Below are 19,464 nucleotides of genomic sequence, written 5' to 3'. Positions count from 1 at the left end.
ACCAGCCACCCACCTCTGACAACCAACTTAAAGCCATTCACATGAGTGAAATGCTTCCATGTTTTCCAGTAGAGGAAAAGCAAACTTCCATAAACTCTTCAGAACAACTTCCTGTGAGGGGCACTGATGCAGATATTTGAATTTCCTAAGCAATACCACAAAAAAAAAAAAAAAAAAAAAAAGGTTAAAAACATTTGAAATGACCCTGACCTAAACACTTGCTCTACATTCTGCCAATGTTTATGACTTAAAGTCTTCAGGACTTGACTATGGACTCAGTTTCCTTAACCTTCCTCGCTTTCTACCTTCCCCAAAATATCCATGCACATCCAGAGATCAGACCATTTCCGTGCAGACCCAGGCTTTCAACCTATTTCAAGCGCCAGCAAGCTTCCTTCTTAGGTACTTTGACATTTTGCATTCTCTTCTGTTGTCACGAAGCAAGAGGAAACTGTTAAAGGCTTCGATACCTGCATTGTTTGTTCAACACCAGTGGCTGAATCTGTCTGCTCTAATTTCCTGCAGTCATGCAAAAAAAGAAATTATCTTTAGCAGTGTTAATTCCTGGCACACATGGAGCAGACCATTCCATAATCACGATGCAGACAGTAGGTCACACAACATTCAGCAGAACAGGAACAACACATTATTTTTTAACTTCTTCAATCATGCTACTACCTGCTATCTGTTTCAGAGAAAATATTAAACATTCAGATAAAGGGAAATTTCTCTATCCAGAAAGCAGCTAAATAAAAATTGCACTATGGCTTGTTTGTCCAGGCTTTGAATAGCTCTTTACATTAAATTCACCGACAGCGAAACACGCCATGTGAACTCTGTTTTACTTCTCCTGTATCTTCTACAATGAGTGATAGCCTAGAACCTAAAATAGAAAGCTTGTTAAAGAAAGTGATAATACCAATATAACCAATACCACTGTTTGTCACTGGACATTTTCTTTTCTGGTGTCTCACTTTAGGGTAAAATGACAGGCAGATCAATATGTTTTAAAAAACTGTCACGTATTCAAAATTGTCAGCGATGTCTTGAAGCATTTCTCCTCCCCTCCCCATACTATGTCAATGTATCTTATCCTCCACACACACTATAAAAAAACCAGAACAAACAACAATCTAAGCTTTTATAAGATCATTTGGTTTCCAATTTTCTTAGGAATTATTTCCCACAGACTATACAGCATTATGGTGTACAACTTCTCGCATGTTAAAATACAGCTGTCAGTAGTGGGTAACTTGAGAAAAATTCACTATTCTAGTCTCAACAGTCGCTATGCTTATTTGTAATAGTGGCCGCATTCTTGTTTGTTTTGCAATTCATACTGTCCAGTTTTCGATCACCCCAAGTTACAGCATTTTGTCAGGATCTCAGGATTTCCTGTATAGTAATGAGTACTATTGCACCAAAGAAGTTAACAGTACTATCCAAAAGGAAAAAAATGAACTGCTCCATTATGTCCGTGTGCATAACAATAAAACACAGTAAGGAAAAATCGCAATTTATGTGGACACGATGTAAGGAGGTAAGAAAGTATACATGAAGGCTCCTGTGCATGCAGTAGTATTTATATCCTTTGAAGCTATTCCTTAACAAATGCCTTACTAGATGCACTCCCAACTCCATGGACTCAGCTGACATCAAGGAGCCTCAGCAATCTTTCATCTCTGGCCTACATTGTCACATGCTTTATCAGGTCTGCAATTCCATGTGCAACTGTCAAGTCAGTATAAAACAACTGCTGTATTTTCTGTTCAATTCAAATTGCTTGTTATTATAGGTATCCCCTCAAAAGGCCAAGGAGTAAATCAGTCTCCCATCAAAATTACTATTTATGCTCAAACTAGTCATATTACCTCTGTTGCTGAGTCCCCCTAGTATCAGACAACAGGAAAATGATGGAGAAGAGGTTCTCGAGCCAAGGCATTCACTTCTTCCTGCAGACCTTTCAGCAATTTTAGACTGCAAACTTAGTCCTATTTTAGAACTACCCAAGGTCTTGATAAAGGCAGCAAGTTACTCATCTCATCACACTGTATGACTTCATCACAGTTTACCCACATCATCTAAGTTTCCCCAGCTCAACTCTGGCCAACTATTGTCTGATTAAAACCACAGAAAAGCACATCGTAACAGTTAAACATGGCACAAGAGCATTTTGTATAAAGCAGAGGATTAGTTTTATTTCCAGGCATGAGAAATTTAAGACCAAATTTCCCAAGAATACAACTCACTTTAAAAAAAATAAATGCCATCAGCATGTGGCACCACTGTTTCTCCTCTCCTCATACAGTTTCATTGCACACATTTTTTTCAAGTGCAGTCAAACACAGAACAGGGGTGAACAGCACAGCAACAGACAACCTAAGACCTGTAAGATATATAGTGTTCCTACCGAGTGAGTAAAATGAACAGGAAAGCTGACTCTACAACCCACAAAAACTTTAGAAATTTTCATCAGATCTGAAGTTAACAGACAAAAATTTACAGTACTGAAGAAAAGTATAAATTGCATTAGGCACACTCTTAAACGGTATAGTAGGAAAAAATACAGGGCTTTGAACAAGCCATTTGAAGCACAATAGAAAGGTTAAGGCATTAATGCAGGCTTGGTATCCAACCAACTATGTTAAGGGCATCTTTGGGTCAGTGGAGTTTTTCATCTGCAGGATATCTCTTCTTTACCTGCAAAGCAAGAGGCAACTTAATTATTCCTCCCCATGGAGACAATTTACTAATCGAAGACCTGGCCGTTAACCACAACTATTTCCATTTCACAAATGCACTGAGAAATGGTCAAGAACTGTAGATAGTTCATCTATATGGAGCTTCAAGAATAATCTCTACTTCCTTTCTTACCAGTTTCATTTCTGAAGCTGCTGCAAGTCCTTTTAGTTACATTCTAAGTCGATCAAACAACTATTTTACTAGAAAGTTTGCAATGCCATAACAGCATCCAGTCATCTGGATGACATCCTTTCTTACACTTGCATGAAGAAAGCTCCTGGTCTGAGAACACGAGACTGTAAATCAACAAATTTAAGGAGAAAAGGTGGCATTAGATCACACTGCTTAAGGGGGGCTACAGCCTCTTTACCACAGCTACAGAAGTTTGCGTGCTCTTACATACTGCCATCCAAGCCATTAACTTGATTATACAGACAAGTCATCTGATACATCATCATCACTTGGAGAGACACTGACCGAAAAGAAAGACCAAACTTCTGTAATTTGGCATGGATCAATCAAGTCAGCATCTGTAGAAGCTCCTCATTAGAATGCAGTAGCTTTCTGTGTTCATTTTCAGCCTGCTCCATTGGTCAAGTAAATTGGGTTTGCTTAGACTATCCTTATTTTTAAATAAGATCTCTCCATTCTGGGAGTTAGCATTTAATTCTCTGCTTTAACTCTTTGCCTTGCCCGTACTAATCCATCCAAAACTCAACTGAAAGAGAAATGGGAGGCTGAAAAAAGTATAGTACATGCACCTTGAGTGCTGGAAAAGCACATCCTAAAAGCCAAAAATAACTGGTCAAACAAGAAACGGTAGCTATATTTATGGAATTCCATGCAGTGCCAGAGATATAACCCAACTCTTTCAGACGGAATCTAATTCACAGCCCCTATCTAGTGAGAAACTCAACAGGGGGCTCTGAGCACAGAGGCACACAGCAGCAAAAGATAGGACACTGCAGCTTGATCAAGGTAGCCACCTCCTTGCTGCTCAGCTCATTCAACACTACAAGAGTAATTCAAACAAAATCGTGGAGAATAGTATGTCCTGTTAATAGCACATTTCTAGCAAGAAAGCACATAATATTTAACCATGATATTTGTGATCATATGCTTCTACTTTTTTAAAGCATTCTTTTTCACAAAGACAAGAACCTTCATTTTATTCCAAAATTAAGCCAATGAAATCAGATATATCAACGGTTAAAACAAACTGCTTCATGTAACACAACAGCATGTGCTATATAGGTCTCATTCTCCATTAATAAGTTTAAAAATGACAGCTCCTTGCATAAACTTTCTGGCCATCCTAGAATACATTAGTTCCCTCTCTATCTTGGCACAAATTTACCTCCAGTCCTCTGGAAAATCCTTCACTGAAAGCAAAGGGGAAAGTCCTGATTCTTTTAACAGGTGCCTAGAGTCCAAAAGTTCTATCTCCATTTTTTTCAGTGCTGGTTGCAACACACAGACCATTTATTGGTCAGAAGGAAGCCCAATTTTTATATCCAAGGCAGCTACTTATTCAGATAACTACATTTCAGTTTCAGATTCTAGGCAACTGAATTATCCTTCGAGATTCAGGGATCTGTATGCCCATTACCAGAATACACTGGTCTCTGTTTTAGCTAACTAATTATGTGTTAACACACAAGCAGTGAAAATGCTCCTAGGAAATTCAGCTTGACTGACTTAGCTAATTACAGGCCTCTACTTGAAGCAGGGCCAAGTCTACCTTTAGCTTCTGCTTGCTGCTTAAAAGAGAAGATACAGACATCTACACATGCCACAGTCTGACAACACCACGGTTCAGATGAAGCCTACTTTGAAGCAGTGGAGCTTTGCTTCAGGGTAAATGTTCAGGATGCTTTACAGACAGCATTTAACTGAGCTATAACATCAACTGTCATCTGTCTGCTGCTATTGGACTTCCATAAACAGAAGTTAAAGTAATAACAGCAAGGGGGTAGGCAGTTAAACCTAAAAGGACAGAAAAAACAGGTAAAAAACTAAGTGTGTCTAATTATTCAGTTACCAGCATGAAAAACTAAAATCACAGGGAATTCTTTCCACAGCTATCCTTCATTTGAACCTTCAACTCCAAATGCTGCCGAAACCTGAAGTCATCATGGTACTTTTAGTACAAGACTTTGTATTTCTGCTGGTCATGTCAGAAAGCACGCCTAAGAACTGCAACAACAGCATTCCAATAGCACTACCCAGATAGCAACCACCAGGCTCATCTATGATTAAAGTTGCACACAGGCTATCATTAAAAAAAACCCCAAACATTAATCTATAAGCTCGGCATTAGTGCTATAACATTGACAGGATAAAGAACCATTCTAACTGCAGTTCTCACTCTGAGTTCCCAGATGAATGAGGGCAACTGTACATTGCTTTGGAAATCAGGACAGGTCTTGGATGAAATGGTAGTAGTAGGCTTGAAGAGAGGTTCAACAATTGTTAAAGGTTAGGAAATCCACTTATGCTAGCTATTAAAAGATACCCCAGCCCAATTATTATTTTTTTTTTGTAGGAAGAAGAAATTTACTGTTCTCCTTACAAACCCCTGCTTACTGAACACAGCACCATGACACAATAGCAGAGAAAAATAACTGTACAAGAATTAAGTCCAAGCTTTTCACAGTATCCAGTCAAGATTAACATCCAAAATAAGTTTTGTTGCAGCCTACAGGAGGAACTGTTGAATTTCTCCTGAAGCTTTAACATGCCAAATATATTCATAAATCTGATCATACTCACCTAGTCAATAAATTGCAGCAGAGGACAGACATCCTTAAGGCCAGTGAGATTTAAGATACCAGATTGTTTCATTGCTTAACTGTGGCCCAAAGAGAGGGTTGAGTTGAGCCAGAATCGCAATCAGCCAACTGCAAGACAACCCCCCCAACCCAAAAGAGAGAACATCAGCCAAATTACTACACTTATGATAATGCACAGGCTTGTCCAAAGCACAAGTACTATCAGAAAAAACCACACCAAATGACAGTTTTCAGGAAGGTCTAATATCAAATCAAAATTTTACTCAAGCTCATACACAAACACCAGATACCAGCAACAAAGATCTGGTACCAAATCGTTCTGCAACTGAAACAATAAATTGTCCTGTTCAAATTAAAGCAACACAAACCCACCTGACAGCATTTCTTTCGTACTTTTCCTTTGACAGGAAAAGTGTTTTGAGACATATGGAACTCGGGTATTTGTGAGCTCTGAAGATAGAAACATAAGAGAGACCGACCTTTTCTCAGTGCTTTTGAAGCATCCTTTAAACAAAAAACTCTGAGAAACATACTTTCTCTCATTTGCTCTTATTTTCAGTGTATGACAACCTACCCTTGCAGACATGGTATATTTTTCATCAGATACGGAACAAAAGTAAAATTTAAACCTGGCACAGAGGTCAAGAAACAGGAACCTAAGGCAAAAGGGTACAATGCTACAGGAACACACACACACACAAAATTAAAAAACCCACAACAACAAAACCAATATGACAACAAACCCCAGATCATCAGCAACAGCAGCCTTGTCATCAGAGCAGTTCATAAACTAGCACTGCAGAAGCCATAGCCAGAACTGAGAACAAGAGGAATGTAGTTTGTGGAAAATATCCAGGAAAGCTAAACAGAAATAAATATTCCACTGTTAAAAGATGTATTTGTTTTGTAAATATTACAAGAGTCAGAAAAAGCAATGGATGCTTCCATGGATTTAAATCTATGTTAAATACTAACCCTTTAAACACATTTAGTGAACACACTGGCTCATCTGTCTGCTATTTCTAGAATGCTTTGTAAGGAGGAGAAAAAGCAGAGCAGCTTTGTAATGGGAGCTGCCACAAATGTATCAGAGTGCTTAGGCAGTCATGGAAAATTCCACACAAACCTTGATGCTTTGACCAACAAACGAAGTGCAGGTCTGCTGTAAAACGGCTAGAAGAGCCAGGGGCAAAAGACATGGTCCAGACTTAAAGAAAACACATCAATCCTCTTAAAATTTACAAATATTTATTTTCAATGCCACTTTCAGTTTTGCACAAAGTAGGACTCTAGTTAAAACGGCATGCTGAGCCTGCAGCAGTCTATCAGTCATGCAAGCCTTGAAATACATAGCAGGCTCTACAAAACAATTAAAACATCAGCTAGACACCACCAAGAGAAGAGCCAACAACCTTTAGGTTGACATGTTTCTACTTTGCTATCCAAAGTGATGATAACGTATTTTGAAATCATGTTAATCATTATGTTAAATTTACTTAAGGGAAAAGCAAATTAGCTCTTAAAAATACCACAGAATTTATTTTGCAAGGGTTAATTTTCAGACACAAAAGACAGATAGAAGGGATGCCAGAGCACTGTACCATCTGTCTTTAGCATCCTGAACTAACAGAAGTGGGAGGAGGGTAGGAACAATAAAAGCCTGTTAAAGCACGTTATTCTCTTTCTCACTGTACAGAAGGAAGGAACTCCGTGCACAAATATCTCACCTCTCTATGCTTCCTAAGTTCAGACCCAGCATGCCTGTGAATTAAATGAGCTGGAAGCACATTCAAAATATTGACATGTCCCAGCTGTATAACCATGCTTTAGGCAAGCACTGTGCAGTTTTCAAAAGCTATTTGTTGGGACCATGCTGGCTACCCAAGCTCCAAGCCATAGTGGCATTACAGGTCAATAGTATATTCCTCCTCCCTGCTCTGCTAGGGCCCAATAATTTAAAGTAGTAGTTAGGCACTGAACTCTACGACTTGCTTGCATTCAAGGTAAGTCACAAAAAAGCTTTTACCACGTTTTGCTTAAGTGATGCTGCTTTATACAATAACCTATCATGACAATGCAAAACAAAACACAGCATTCAAAGTTAAACAAAGCAGGCCTCTGTACCCAATGCATAATGTTCTAGGGTTGCTAAAATCAGGTATGGCATTCGAGCCACCCACAGGTCCTTAAATTCTACAAGATACCACTTAAAACAGTTAGTGTTAATTACCCAGCTCAGACACGGAAATTGAAGTCCCTTATGTTCTACCAGAAAGATTTTTAAAAGGTCTTTCTACCATAACTGCCATCTGTCTATGCTGCATATCACAAATTAAGGTCCTGCTATCTCTGTTTAAATGTCAATTTGGGCAACCGTATTTTAATCCTTTTAGAATCAGTAGCAAATAATACCATTTTTCAAGCACCCTGTCCTCTGTTAGTAGAGTATCATGGTACTGTTTCAGGAACTGCTTTGTAAATAGCAAAATAGATTTAGACTTTGACAGTTCTTTACAACATGGTGTAACCTATAATTTCTGCAGCAGTAACTCCTTATGCTTTGCCTTATATTTTACGAGGTTCCTGAAGCTCATGTATTCTCCTTCAAAAGGCTGCTGGGTACAACATCCGTACACAAATTATGCACTTACCCATGCAAAAGTTTTCTATAGAACAACCAAATTAACACCATGTGATCAATATGGTTATTCAAAATTATTATTGTTAAATCTAAATACAGAAGAAACAGCTTTAAGTTGAAATGTGATCAACTTCAAATTTAGTTAGCACAAATACAGTTTGATGCAAATTAATTTGTCCATCAAGTGGTGTTTAATAAAGACAGGAAATAGTTTTTTCCCTATTTTCAACTGGAAAGGTCCCTCAAAGGAAGTAGGTCTAGCAGAGTTCTAAACAACTCCACAAAGAAGTAGATAACAGCACCAGCCACCTACTAAGGACATGCAAATACAGAAGATCATACCTGGGACAATGCAAGTTATTTTAACCCTAACACATACAATGAAGAATCCTCAGAAACCATTCTTTCACACTTCCTTCAAGACTGCAATGAAAAATTAGTCTCTTTCTTTAGTCACCGAAACCAAGGTCTGAAATTTTTTGAATGCCTCCCCCCAAAAAAAGAAAAAGGATATAGGAAGAACAAACTTACATACGGACTAGATGATCTTTCAAGGTCCTTTCCAACCAGGGCTGTTCTATGATTTTATACAGAATTCATGGGGGGTGGGGGGGCAGGGAAAGACTGTGTGATGAGGCAAGTTCTATCTTGGAACATGAGGAGAAAAATCTGCTTTTTATCATATTCTGGCAAGCAGAGACTATATATGTAGTTTATGTGGTTGGGTATAACTAGGGATGGTTTAAAACATAGTAATGTTTTGCTGCTTCTCTTTTTTCAAGGTATAATTGGAGAAAGCCAAACGGAATACAGAAAACAAGTTAGAGCCCACAAAATTACAAAAGAACCCCCTCATTGGACATGCAAGACCAGATTATAAATCATGTTAACGACACTAGATTTATAACAGGTCTGTTTCAGTACAAAAATCACTAAACTTACAAGTGAAATACCACTGTACATTTGAAGAGTTCACAGCATTCAAAGTTAAGAAATTCTACAACAAATACATTCCACATCATAATCCAGGGGTTTCTGCAGATGCCACATGGCCTCAACTTAAAGGAAACTGTCCTTCTTCAAACAACAAAGAAAACAAACCCTAAACTTCGAGGATTTTAGATGAGTAGGACATTATTTCTGTTAAAATACAGAGTAGGAAGAACTTAAGTGAGAACTTTAAACTTAAACAAAAACAAAATTCTGCTGCCCAACCCCCAAAAAACCCAACAAACCCCAAACGCACAGATTACTGTAACCTGAACACAGTAACCTAGTGAAAATGAGCATCCAGTTGCCCTTTTTTAGCCAAGCATTTGGGACCTACCATGAGACTGGGCTGCTACATACTTTATGTGCAGGCAAGGAGGCCTTCAAAGCACTGAGATTCCCAAATTTCAATCCCAAATTCAAGTTGCTAGCACTACAAAGCTCAAGTTTCTACATCTGCTTAGCAAAACTTTAATTTAAAAAACTGTCACAGAACCAAGTTTGCTGTACTTTTACAATTATTCAGAAGAGTTATTTCTTAAGACTTCATATGTCAAATACTCCAAATTAAAAAAAAAAAAAGCCTCACCTGTATAAAACCTGAATATCGCATTATTAAACTAAATCAAACCTGCATAAGCCTGCACCACAGGCCAACCCAACATGGAACCAAACAGGCATTTCCTGGAACATGCCAACACTGATAATACGGCTTTTGGCTGCCAGTACTTCAGAATGAGTCTTGAGATTAGAGATGCATTTCTCAATATTCATGTTAAGCTCCTTAGAGTAGCATAAATAATGCCTAAATACTTCAGGAAAGTACAAATACTACTCAGGTTCAAGTGGAACTCTGAATAATGATTTTATTACTAGTTAATGCTAAAGATCCAACCAGCCTTTTACCATTTACTCTCCATAACAAATTCTTTCAAAAGTTATTTCTGCATAGCACTTTTTTGACTAAGATCAGTCTCTAATGTCTTAAAAGAGAAATGCTTTCTCTTGTGGACTTCAGCTACAGCTGGCTTACCTCCTGACAAAAGAACAGATATGAGGAATTCCTCAACAAGTTATTTTGTTATTTTTACCAATTCTCTTACAGAAGAGAGGCAGCCTCAAATATCATGTGCATCTAAACAGAAACAATCTTTATATATTAAAGCATCACAAGTCTGTCAGAAAAATTATTTGTCATACATATAAAACCCCCCATGTGTAAGTTGTTCCACCCACTGCCCTGCCAGATTTCAGGAATATATTCAACCAAACTAAGTAAAGCAAAACTCATCAGTAGGTTTAAATTAGTATCACCTTAAAAATAAATGTAAGGTATAAAGAATGAAAAAGGCAGAAAGTCATTGCTCTACTGTGAATCAGAAAAATTCTAGAATTGACAAACTGCCATTATACTTGTGAGCAAATAAGCCAATGAACTGGAAAGGAGTAATATCAAGTCAACGCAGAACACTATTCAACAGTTAACATGTCAGAGGACAACAAGAGGAATTCAGGTTTAATTCAGTATCTTCCAATGGGAAAACGTTTTCTTCAGCATGTTGAAGGTCTTTAGAACTAAGAATTCTAAGAGCTATCAAAGAACACCTTGTCTAAATCGCTGTAACATATTTAAATAAGCTTCTTCCTAAATGTTTTGAGGATATGAAAAAGGAACTTTTGATTACATCAGAACTGTGCCTTGATTAAGAGGCAAGACATTATTTATACTTACAACAGGTAGCAGCAAACAGCACATGTCACCAGCATTGTGTTGATAACACTGCAAAAAGGAAGGAGAGAAGAAGCTGATTAGTTGTCATGTTATGACTGACCACAAGATACATCGGAAAAAAACCCAAACAGCAAACAAGAACAAGTTCAACTTTGATCATACGGAAGGTGATTCAACATGAGTGTTCTAACTTCTTCCAGCTGAGTAACTTGCAGAGGCACATCTAAGACTCTGCAAAAGAACTGACACAGCTCTGCCAAACAGAAGTATACAGCTGTATTTAAAATAAAATAAAAATCACTCCGAAGAGGAGCAAAATCTTATGCAGTCAGTGTCCTTGCTCCATTTCACAGTGACGTCTACCAGCAAGTTAGTAAACTACTAAAGTTGGATATTGTAATGCTAACAGTAAACAATAAACATTTTCTCCATTTGCAAAATTCTGCTTACAGAAAAATTAAGTATCAAAATATGTATTTTAATTTCATATCATGAATGAGGGTTTTGCAAACTGAATACAAAATAAAATCTCAAAGCCACATGAAATTATCTTTAGGAAAGATTTTCCCTTCTTGCTGAAAGAAAACTGTGTCAGAAACCATAGTTAAGCTGAAAAGAAGCAAGAACCAAGCAGCTCTTGAAATTGAAAATGGTAAAACCACAGCTATACGCACATATGATTTTGAAGTGGGAGGAAAAGAAATGAGATTTTCTAACAGTGAGTGATCTATGAGGCTCATGGAACTCAGTAGCAAAGTGGAGGGGTTTCTTTCCTTTTTGCTTTATAAAAAGGGAAATTCCCTCTATGTATTCCGCCCCCCCCCAAACCAAATAACAAAAAACTCATGTTAGCTCATGAACTTCCAACCATTTTGTGACATGGATAACATTCAGTATTTTTCATCTATTTACACACATCCACCTTGTGAACTTTCAAACAAATGCTATAAAGCTAACATAGCCTGAATTAAGCTTCAGGAACCCCTCCTTTCCAAGGAGTCCCAGAGTCATTGTTTGGGAGTTTTAACCTAGGAAATGTGAATTCTTAGGTCAGTTAAAGTTTGCATTGACTTCTTTTGTTAGAAAAAGAACCACCCTATTCAGAAACAGGCTTTGGGTAGAGGTTTTTTGTTGGTTTTTTATTATTATTATTTTATTTAAGAAAATGAAAAGTTAACAGACTACGCAGTGTTACTATGGACATGCTATAGAATCAGAACACAGCAGTGCTCTACTCATAGTTAATTATATTTTTGAATAACGACAGAACATCTGTTGGTGACCCACATACTTCCCACATACTTTAAGGACATGCCCGGAAGACATATTTCCAAGGTATTTCTAGAGGACAAGTTTCAGGCACAACACACACTTCGGGTTTGAAATTGAGGCAGTACATAGCAGAGCTAAATGCAATTTGAGGAAAATTCCTCCAAGTTCAGATAAACAACTAAGAGAAAAGACAGTTGGTACCTGTGGAGTAGAGAGGATGTCAGAGAGAGGAAGAGAGATTAAGAAGTCATTATCTCCTAGGGAAAAGAGAAAGACAAACACTTGTCTACTTTTCAATCAGAGCCGCTAGGATCACTGCGGGAAAAATGTCTCTGCTTAGACGCCCTGCTTTTGTCCTCAGGCCACCACAGCTACAAGGCCACCAAGCACAGAACGGAGATCTACTACAGCGACTTTTTCAGTCTCATCCAGCGTGAGACTAGAGGACAATGGAATAAGCTAGAAGAGGTCAACTAAGAAAAGGAAGAGGGACTTATTGCTCAAACGCCATCGAGCTGAACAACACACCTCCTTGCCACAGGACGCGGCGTATGCAGGCGTTTACAGGGCTGGAGGGGAAAACTCAAATCCGTGACGGACTATTAAGGCACGGAGACACCGCCTCTGGCCTCCGGCCCCACGCTCGGGAAAGCCTCGCAGGCCGCAGCTCCGGCCTTCCGCCGCTGGCTTTATCTCGGCTGGCACAGGCGCCTGGGCCCGGGCCCGCCCGCCCTCCCTCCGCGCTGCGCCAGTACGGCGACGAGGAACCCGCAGGACTACTGCGGCAGGAGGCGGCGGCTCCGGGCCCGGCGGGGCGGCGAGCACGGCAGATACGGCGCTGCAGGGCGCCGCGGCGGCCGCCGGGCCTCGACGGCGGGGGTAAAGGGGAACTCGAGAGAGCCGGAGCCGCAAGGCCGCTGCCGCCCGGCAGGCCCGCGAGGGCACGGCCCGCCTCCGCCGGGCCGCCGCCGCCGCCTCGGGGCGCCGAGCCCGCCTCCGCCGGGGGCCTCCTCACACCTCCCCGCCATGCCCGAGGGGGGATGGGAAGGGAAGCGAACGGGCCCGCCGCCCGCCTCAGAGCGGCCCCGGCCTCCCGCCGCACCCACCCCCGGTCACTCACCCGCGGTTAGGCCCCTTGGGTACGAGCCACGGCAGGACGCCGCCGACCACCCCCCAGAAAACGCTCATGACGATGATGGGCACCGTGAGGCCACCGTACGCCATGGCCGGGCTGGCGGGGGCGGCGGCGGCGGCGGGAAGCTGCTCGGTCCGACCCGGCGCGGCGCCTCCCCTCTCCTCCCCTCCCCTTCCTCACGGCCGGCCGCAGCGCCCCGCCCCGCCGCCTCCGCCAATCAGCGCCCGCTACGTCACCGGAGCCCGGGGGGGGCGGTGCCGCACCTGGCAGCGCGACGGGCGCCAGCCCTTGGCCCCGCCTCCGCCCCCCCCCCCCCGTGCTCGGCCCTGCCCGCGGCGGGGTCGGGTCCTGGCTGAGCCCGGCGCCAGCGGGGAACGGCGGGGCGAAGGGACAGGCCTTGGGGGCCAGGGCTGCGTCCGAGCTCCTCGGAAAGCTGGGAGGGGGGGAGGAGGGTCCGGCGGGAGAGCCTGCGGCAGCGAGCCCCAAGACATTCCCTGAAACTGCGACGCAAGGCCAAGAAAAAAACCGAAGAAAAATCCAGTCAGCGAACCGTGAGGCGTAAAACCGCGGAAGCGACGTTCAAAGCTCGCCTCCGTATTAATGCCTATGAATGACTTCAAAAGTGCAAATGTCATTTTCCCCGATTCCCAGCACGCCCTTTGTCAGCTCGCAGCGCTGCCGGGGCAGGCGCTGGATTTCCTTCCCTCGCTATCGGCAATTAGAGGGCCATGCACCGAGACAATAAATTCACTTAATTGCAGGGCTGTTTTCAACACGCTGCAGCAGCTCTCGGTTATAGATGTATAAAGCACTAAAACCCTCATTTCCTCTTACAGAAAAGTTCGTCCAAAATAGCGTCCACAACAGCAGTGAGACGGCCCTCGCTCCTATCCTCTTCAAACCAGCCAGCTCTGCCTCACAGCACTGGCGAGGTAAATCCCGTCCTCAAGCTCTAGCATTAATGTAAGACCCCGAGACACTGCACAGCAAATTCAGTCCTGTGTTTGGCCGCATCACACCCAGTGAACCACTAAAGTGTCATCCTCTACTGTCAAATTTGTAAGACAGTTGAAAAAACATAATTTAAGAGGATTACAGAAAGAGACTGATGGCCAGAAATAACTTACTTAAAAAGTCTGATAAAATACTAAATACATACAGTGCACAGAATTAACATGTTCATTTAAAACCATGAACAAATCTAAGTAAGTGTTAAAGATCAGTAAAAGAGACAGAAGTGCAATGGTCATTAGATGCATGTTTTCATCTTTCTAATGTTGGCTGAAACATTCCTTTATGGGGAACAAGTCCTTGGTTTTCTTAAAAGTACAAAAAGGTACAAAAAGCTTTTTATTTTAGTGGAAGTATTTTTTACATAGTCAACATCAATGCACAAGAATGAATATTTAATTGCTAACCAGACACACCTTATCAAGACTTTCTAAAGGAGAAGACACAACAATGGGTTGAATTTTAGCAGTTCTTTAATGGTGTCAAATAGGAAACCATCTATTCTTGCATCTTTTCGATTGTTTCTTCCTTGTATTTGCCCTTCTCCTTGCCAACCTGGCGAGATTTTGCTTTACGCTCCAAGATCTTTTTGCGATCTTTGTCCAGTTTTAGCCTAGTGATCACCACCTAGAGAAAGGACAAAGAATTTAGTGTCTCTTCAGTGTTAAAGCACAACAACCTGACAGAACTGTGGTAACATAGCACAGCCCAGGAAGATCACCGCTGACAGACTGCACCAAATCACCCAATTTTTATTTCCACAGATGATCAAATTTGGTTTGAGTAGAACAGAGGTACTGAATTGCTTTCTGTATTTCAAAACACTGAGCTATATTAATTTTTCTGGGTACATTCAGGGATCAGAACATACAGGCAGTTTTTTCAAAGCACAGCCACAACATTTGGACAAACTGAAGAGCAGCCAAATTTCTATCCATCTACGTAATAAAATAATTATTTTGAACTAAATCTAATTACCATTACGCTGCTCAAACATGATGGATACTACATCCACTTAAAACACAGCATACAGATGAGACTTCTTCCCATCACCATAAAGGGAAGTAATGGATCATTATTTTAATATCTCCATGTTTTAAGCAATACTACCTACATTTCAGAACACTAGAGAACCACGCTGCTGCCACTGGCCATTATCATATCATTGCTGTACCATCCGGACTAGCCAATACATCTGGCTAAACTACAGGCAACAGTAAAAGTTCATGCACCATGATGACTCATAAAGACACTTGAAAGAACACATCTGCTATTGAACAGTTGTGAAGTGGCCAGGCAATTATCAAGTATTACTAACGAGGACACATGAAAGGTAAATTGCGCAGACCATTTGCTGCCACAACCCTAATGATATTTCTAACAAAGCAGCAGCGAACTGCAGCACTGATTTTTCAGCCCATAAGCAGCCTTCAGTGCTTTTTGTGCCCCCTCAAACTGGCAAAGAAATACCTGTATTGATATTACTGAAGGGAGTACTTTAAAAATACAACTGACAATCAAATCCTAGAAAGAACATGTAGGCTGCAGCAGGGCTGCAGACTCCTCCTCAGTTCCACTGTCCATTTAGGTCTCTCTTAATTGTAATTAATTCCTACCTCTTTTACCTAGGAGAGGCAGAAACTGTTCATCCACCCCACTGCAAGTTTGCAAAACAAAATGTTCTTCTGTTCCTTTTGCATTAATAACCAGGATCTTTATGCACAGCTTTATTAAGCTCTGATTCCCAACTAGAGAAAAATTCCAGAGAAGTACAGGACCAGCAAAAAGTAAATTTCTTTCACTGCTATTCACCGCACAAGTAGTATGTGCACTGGCTTCACTGCAATGTCACCTTGTCCGTCAAATGTTATTACTGCACACAAGTCATTATGTTTTGGAATAATTCTGCTCTCCCTCTGCTGAACATACCAACCATTTAGGCCAGAAAACCTGTTACAACTGGATTTCTTCCACCAACGTTTCAGTATGCTTGCTCACATGGCAAGGCTGAAGCAGACTAATTTCATCTGCTTCAAACCAGGTTTTGGCTAGTTGTTCTGTTTTGCTTGAAATGTTTTCCTATTAGGACCTAAACAGGCTTTGCCTGGTTTTCACAAACTCTAAACATTGTATATTACTTCAGGTTAAAACCAGATTCAGAAGAACTTAGTTCACAATAGCCCAGAAGAACAAATCACAAATCTGAGCATCTATCTGAACATTTCTAACACCTCCTTAAGCAGTGCAAATGCCACATAGCAAAGGTGAAAGAATGTTCTGAACCACCTGGTCTGTGCTTTAAAACCACCAGTCTCTTCAAAAAAGTATTTTAGCAAGATTCTAAAGTCTCCAGCAGCTTCTCCACCAAATAAGCCCGAGAAACATTGAGGAGTTCTTCCCTACTATCATATCACCATAACATTTCCTTGTTTATTACACTCCACCCCCTCCTCCCCCCAACACTGTAGTATCTCAATCCATATGCCATAACAAGGCTTTACTCATGCCAGTATCACTATCTTCATTTGCCAACAAGGTCTCCTCATGCACTTCAGACCTCACTTCATACACCGTACCTTGCTGGGATGGATCCCCACGTGGACAGTTGTGCCATTAGCCTTCTCACGCTGAACACGTTCAATGTAGATGACATATTTTTTTCTGTACACCTGGACCACCTTGCCGATCTGCTGTCCTTTGTAGTGTCCCCGGACAACCTAAACACAAACATAAGTAGTACACTGTCCCATACTTCAAAACCACCCCTTAAACAATTAACAGATCTTAAGAAACGCTAATTATCCCAACAGAAAACCAGAACTCTACAGGTTGAAATCCCAACTCTGCTCTTTGTATACACATGCCACAAAGATATCAATTACTGGACAATTTCAGCAATCAATTAAAAGGAAAATATAATGGATTGGATCCATACTTCTCCCGCATTTTCCCTGCAATAAACCCTAATGGAGGAATTCCGTATTTTTTCAGCCAGAAGGCTAATAGTAAACTTAAACAGTTTTTCACCCATCATTGCATTTTATATTAAAAAAAGCCACTTAACTTGGATTAATTTCTAAACTGATTTTTCAAGTATCACAGGTAGCAAATAGTCTATAAAAAAAGAAAAGAAACACTTTTTTGTTTTGTGCTTCATTGTTAAAAACCTTTAATCCAGCGTGATACTCAATACATGTAACTAAAGTGCAGTAAGGCTGCCAGCACGCTTGTGTTCCTTTTATTTTCCTTGTCACTGATGTGATCTCAAGAAACACTCAACAGGCCAAGTGACTATGACTACATTAACTTGCATTATTTCTGCAAGACTCATGGCAGAGCTCCAGCATAAATGTAAATTTGTCTAGTCCTTCCCTTTTGCACAGGCTATACATGAAAACTAAAACACAGATGGAAGCTCATGTGTGACAATACAACTTATAAGACTGACAGCACAGCTACCTGGACTTCATCATCCTTTCGGATGGGCATAGAGCGGACATTGTATTTCTGCCGCAGCTCCTTGGAGAGCGGGGAGGACATTATTTTTCTTCGAATGTGAGAAGGCGCATTGAAGTGTCGTTTACGGTTCTTGCTGCGGTCTGAGGTCACAAATGGATTGAACTTCATTTTGGCTGTATAAAGAAAACAAGAGTTTGAGATGCTTGTAACTCATCCACACTACTCTATCATCTACCCACAGAAAGTATGCTAGGACATAAAAAAGCAATTTTAACTATTTTTAACCTTATCTCCAGTGAACATACCCTTACAAAATGGACTTCAAATAAAGTTCAAGCCTCTTCCCTGATTGACAATGGCCTTGTGATTGACAGGTGTGCTACACACATGCACATCAGACCATTCTTTCTAATCGAAAGCTCGCTGTTCTCATAAGGCAGGACACCTGATTAACTAGTCTTAATTTTGCACGGTAATATACACCACCTTCCTTTATAAAGTGAACGTGTATTTTGGACTCACAGAGAGAAGGAACTGAGACTGCTTAGGGATCTCCAATAATGCACACCACCAGACTGGTGCACGTAACAGATCTGTAAATCCAAGATACTTTTGGCCCTCCCTAAACCTTAACAACTGCACTATAAGATTGGCTGTTATGGCACAATTCATCCTGACTGACAAAGGCACGTCCGTTAAATGACGCTTTTGCTCAACTCTGCAACTTCCAATATTACACACTTGCACCTCCTGCACACGCCAGCCTGGGCTGTGCGGAAGCCAGGGCGTACTGCAAATCAGGAGATCGTACGCTGCCTGAGCTGTATTAACTGAATAATCCAGTGTGGAAGAACAGACCAAAGGAGCGCAAGCTCTCTCCGGAGTCCCAGCTCCCAACAGCACACCCGAAGGCAGCTCCGGGGCAGACCTGCCGCACCGGACACCCCTGCAGCCAGACTCCCGGGCCGCTAGCTCACCCGCCGCCTCTGCCCGAGACACGAACGCCAAGCAGCGCCCTCAGGGCACACCCGTCTCGGGGACGGCGAGCCCGGGCCAACCCCGCTCCCCTCTCCAGGCAGCGAGCTGCCCCTTCCCGCGCCGAGAGGGCCTGGCCGGCGGCACCCCGCAGCCTCGGGCGCGGCGGCGCCAGCAGAGCCCGAGGCGACCGACCCCCCCCTCCCGCTTCCCCGAACGGGCTCCGCCGCGCCGCGACCAGCGGGGTGGGACAGCGCGGGGCCGCCTCACGCAGGATGGCGACGGATGGCGACAGGCCGGGCCGCGCCGCCCTTACCCCTCTGCTGCCGCCGCGACGGTCGCCCGGAAAGAGGAGCGGAACGCGCTTCCGCTTCCCCAAGCGGCCGCCGGGCTCTCGCGAGATCGTGCGCGAGGAGCTGGGGCGACCCGCCGCCCCCTGGCGGCCGGCGGCCGCAGGCGCCCTGGTGCCCGTCAGGGCGGGCATCGCCGGCGGGCCTGAGGGCGGGCCCCCTCCTGTCAGCGTGCCCCAAGTCAGAGCTGTTTAGCGGCAGCCGCTTCTCTCCAAATCCAGCCCCTCCCCGAACGGGTACGAACACAGAGTGAACCCCTCCAGCCGGCTTCCTCCTCTCCGGCCCGGCTCGGCCCGGCAAGCCCGCGTCCCTCAGCCGACAGGGAGACCCCTCTCAGGGGGCTCCCGCCGAGCCCCAGTTCCTCA

At 42.4% G+C, this 19,464-nt stretch overlaps 2 protein-coding genes across 3 annotated transcripts; both read right to left on the bottom strand.

Moving 5' to 3' along the window:
* Positions 1–1,127: 1,127 nt before the first annotated feature.
* Positions 1,128–13,481, bottom strand: ATP6V0E1 (ATPase H+ transporting V0 subunit e1). The gene is made up of 4 exons (XM_049829272.1): positions 13,290–13,481; positions 10,898–10,945; positions 5,515–5,642; positions 1,128–2,700 (listed from the first exon to the last, which is right to left on the bottom strand). The coding sequence occupies exons 1-3, from the start codon at positions 13,391–13,393 to the stop codon at positions 5,549–5,551; spliced, it is 246 nt and encodes an 81-aa protein (XP_049685229.1). The 5' UTR covers positions 13,394–13,481; the 3' UTR covers positions 1,128–2,700; positions 5,515–5,548.
* A 1,289-nt stretch (positions 13,482–14,770) lies between these two features.
* Positions 14,771–19,144, bottom strand: RPL26L1 (ribosomal protein L26 like 1). 2 transcript variants are annotated; one of them, XM_049829269.1, is made up of 4 exons: positions 19,066–19,144; positions 17,775–17,947; positions 16,892–17,032; positions 14,771–14,942 (listed from the first exon to the last, which is right to left on the bottom strand). In XM_049829269.1, exons 2-4 carry the CDS (start codon positions 17,940–17,942, stop codon positions 14,814–14,816), a joined length of 438 nt encoding a protein of 145 aa, XP_049685226.1. In that variant the 5' UTR covers positions 17,943–17,947; positions 19,066–19,144; the 3' UTR covers positions 14,771–14,813. The 2 variants fall into 2 exon arrangements, with proteins under 2 accessions (XP_049685226.1, XP_049685225.1); XM_049829268.1 differs by lacking the exon at positions 19,066–19,144 and adding an exon at positions 18,680–18,703.
* Between the last annotated feature and the right edge of the window lie 320 nt (positions 19,145–19,464).

This window comes from Accipiter gentilis, chromosome 26, assembly GCF_929443795.1.
Source record: "Accipiter gentilis chromosome 26, bAccGen1.1, whole genome shotgun sequence".
In the NCBI taxonomy this organism is placed as follows: domain Eukaryota; kingdom Metazoa; phylum Chordata; class Aves; order Accipitriformes; family Accipitridae; genus Astur; species Astur gentilis.
This window is presented reverse-complemented; position numbering and strand designations above follow the sequence as displayed.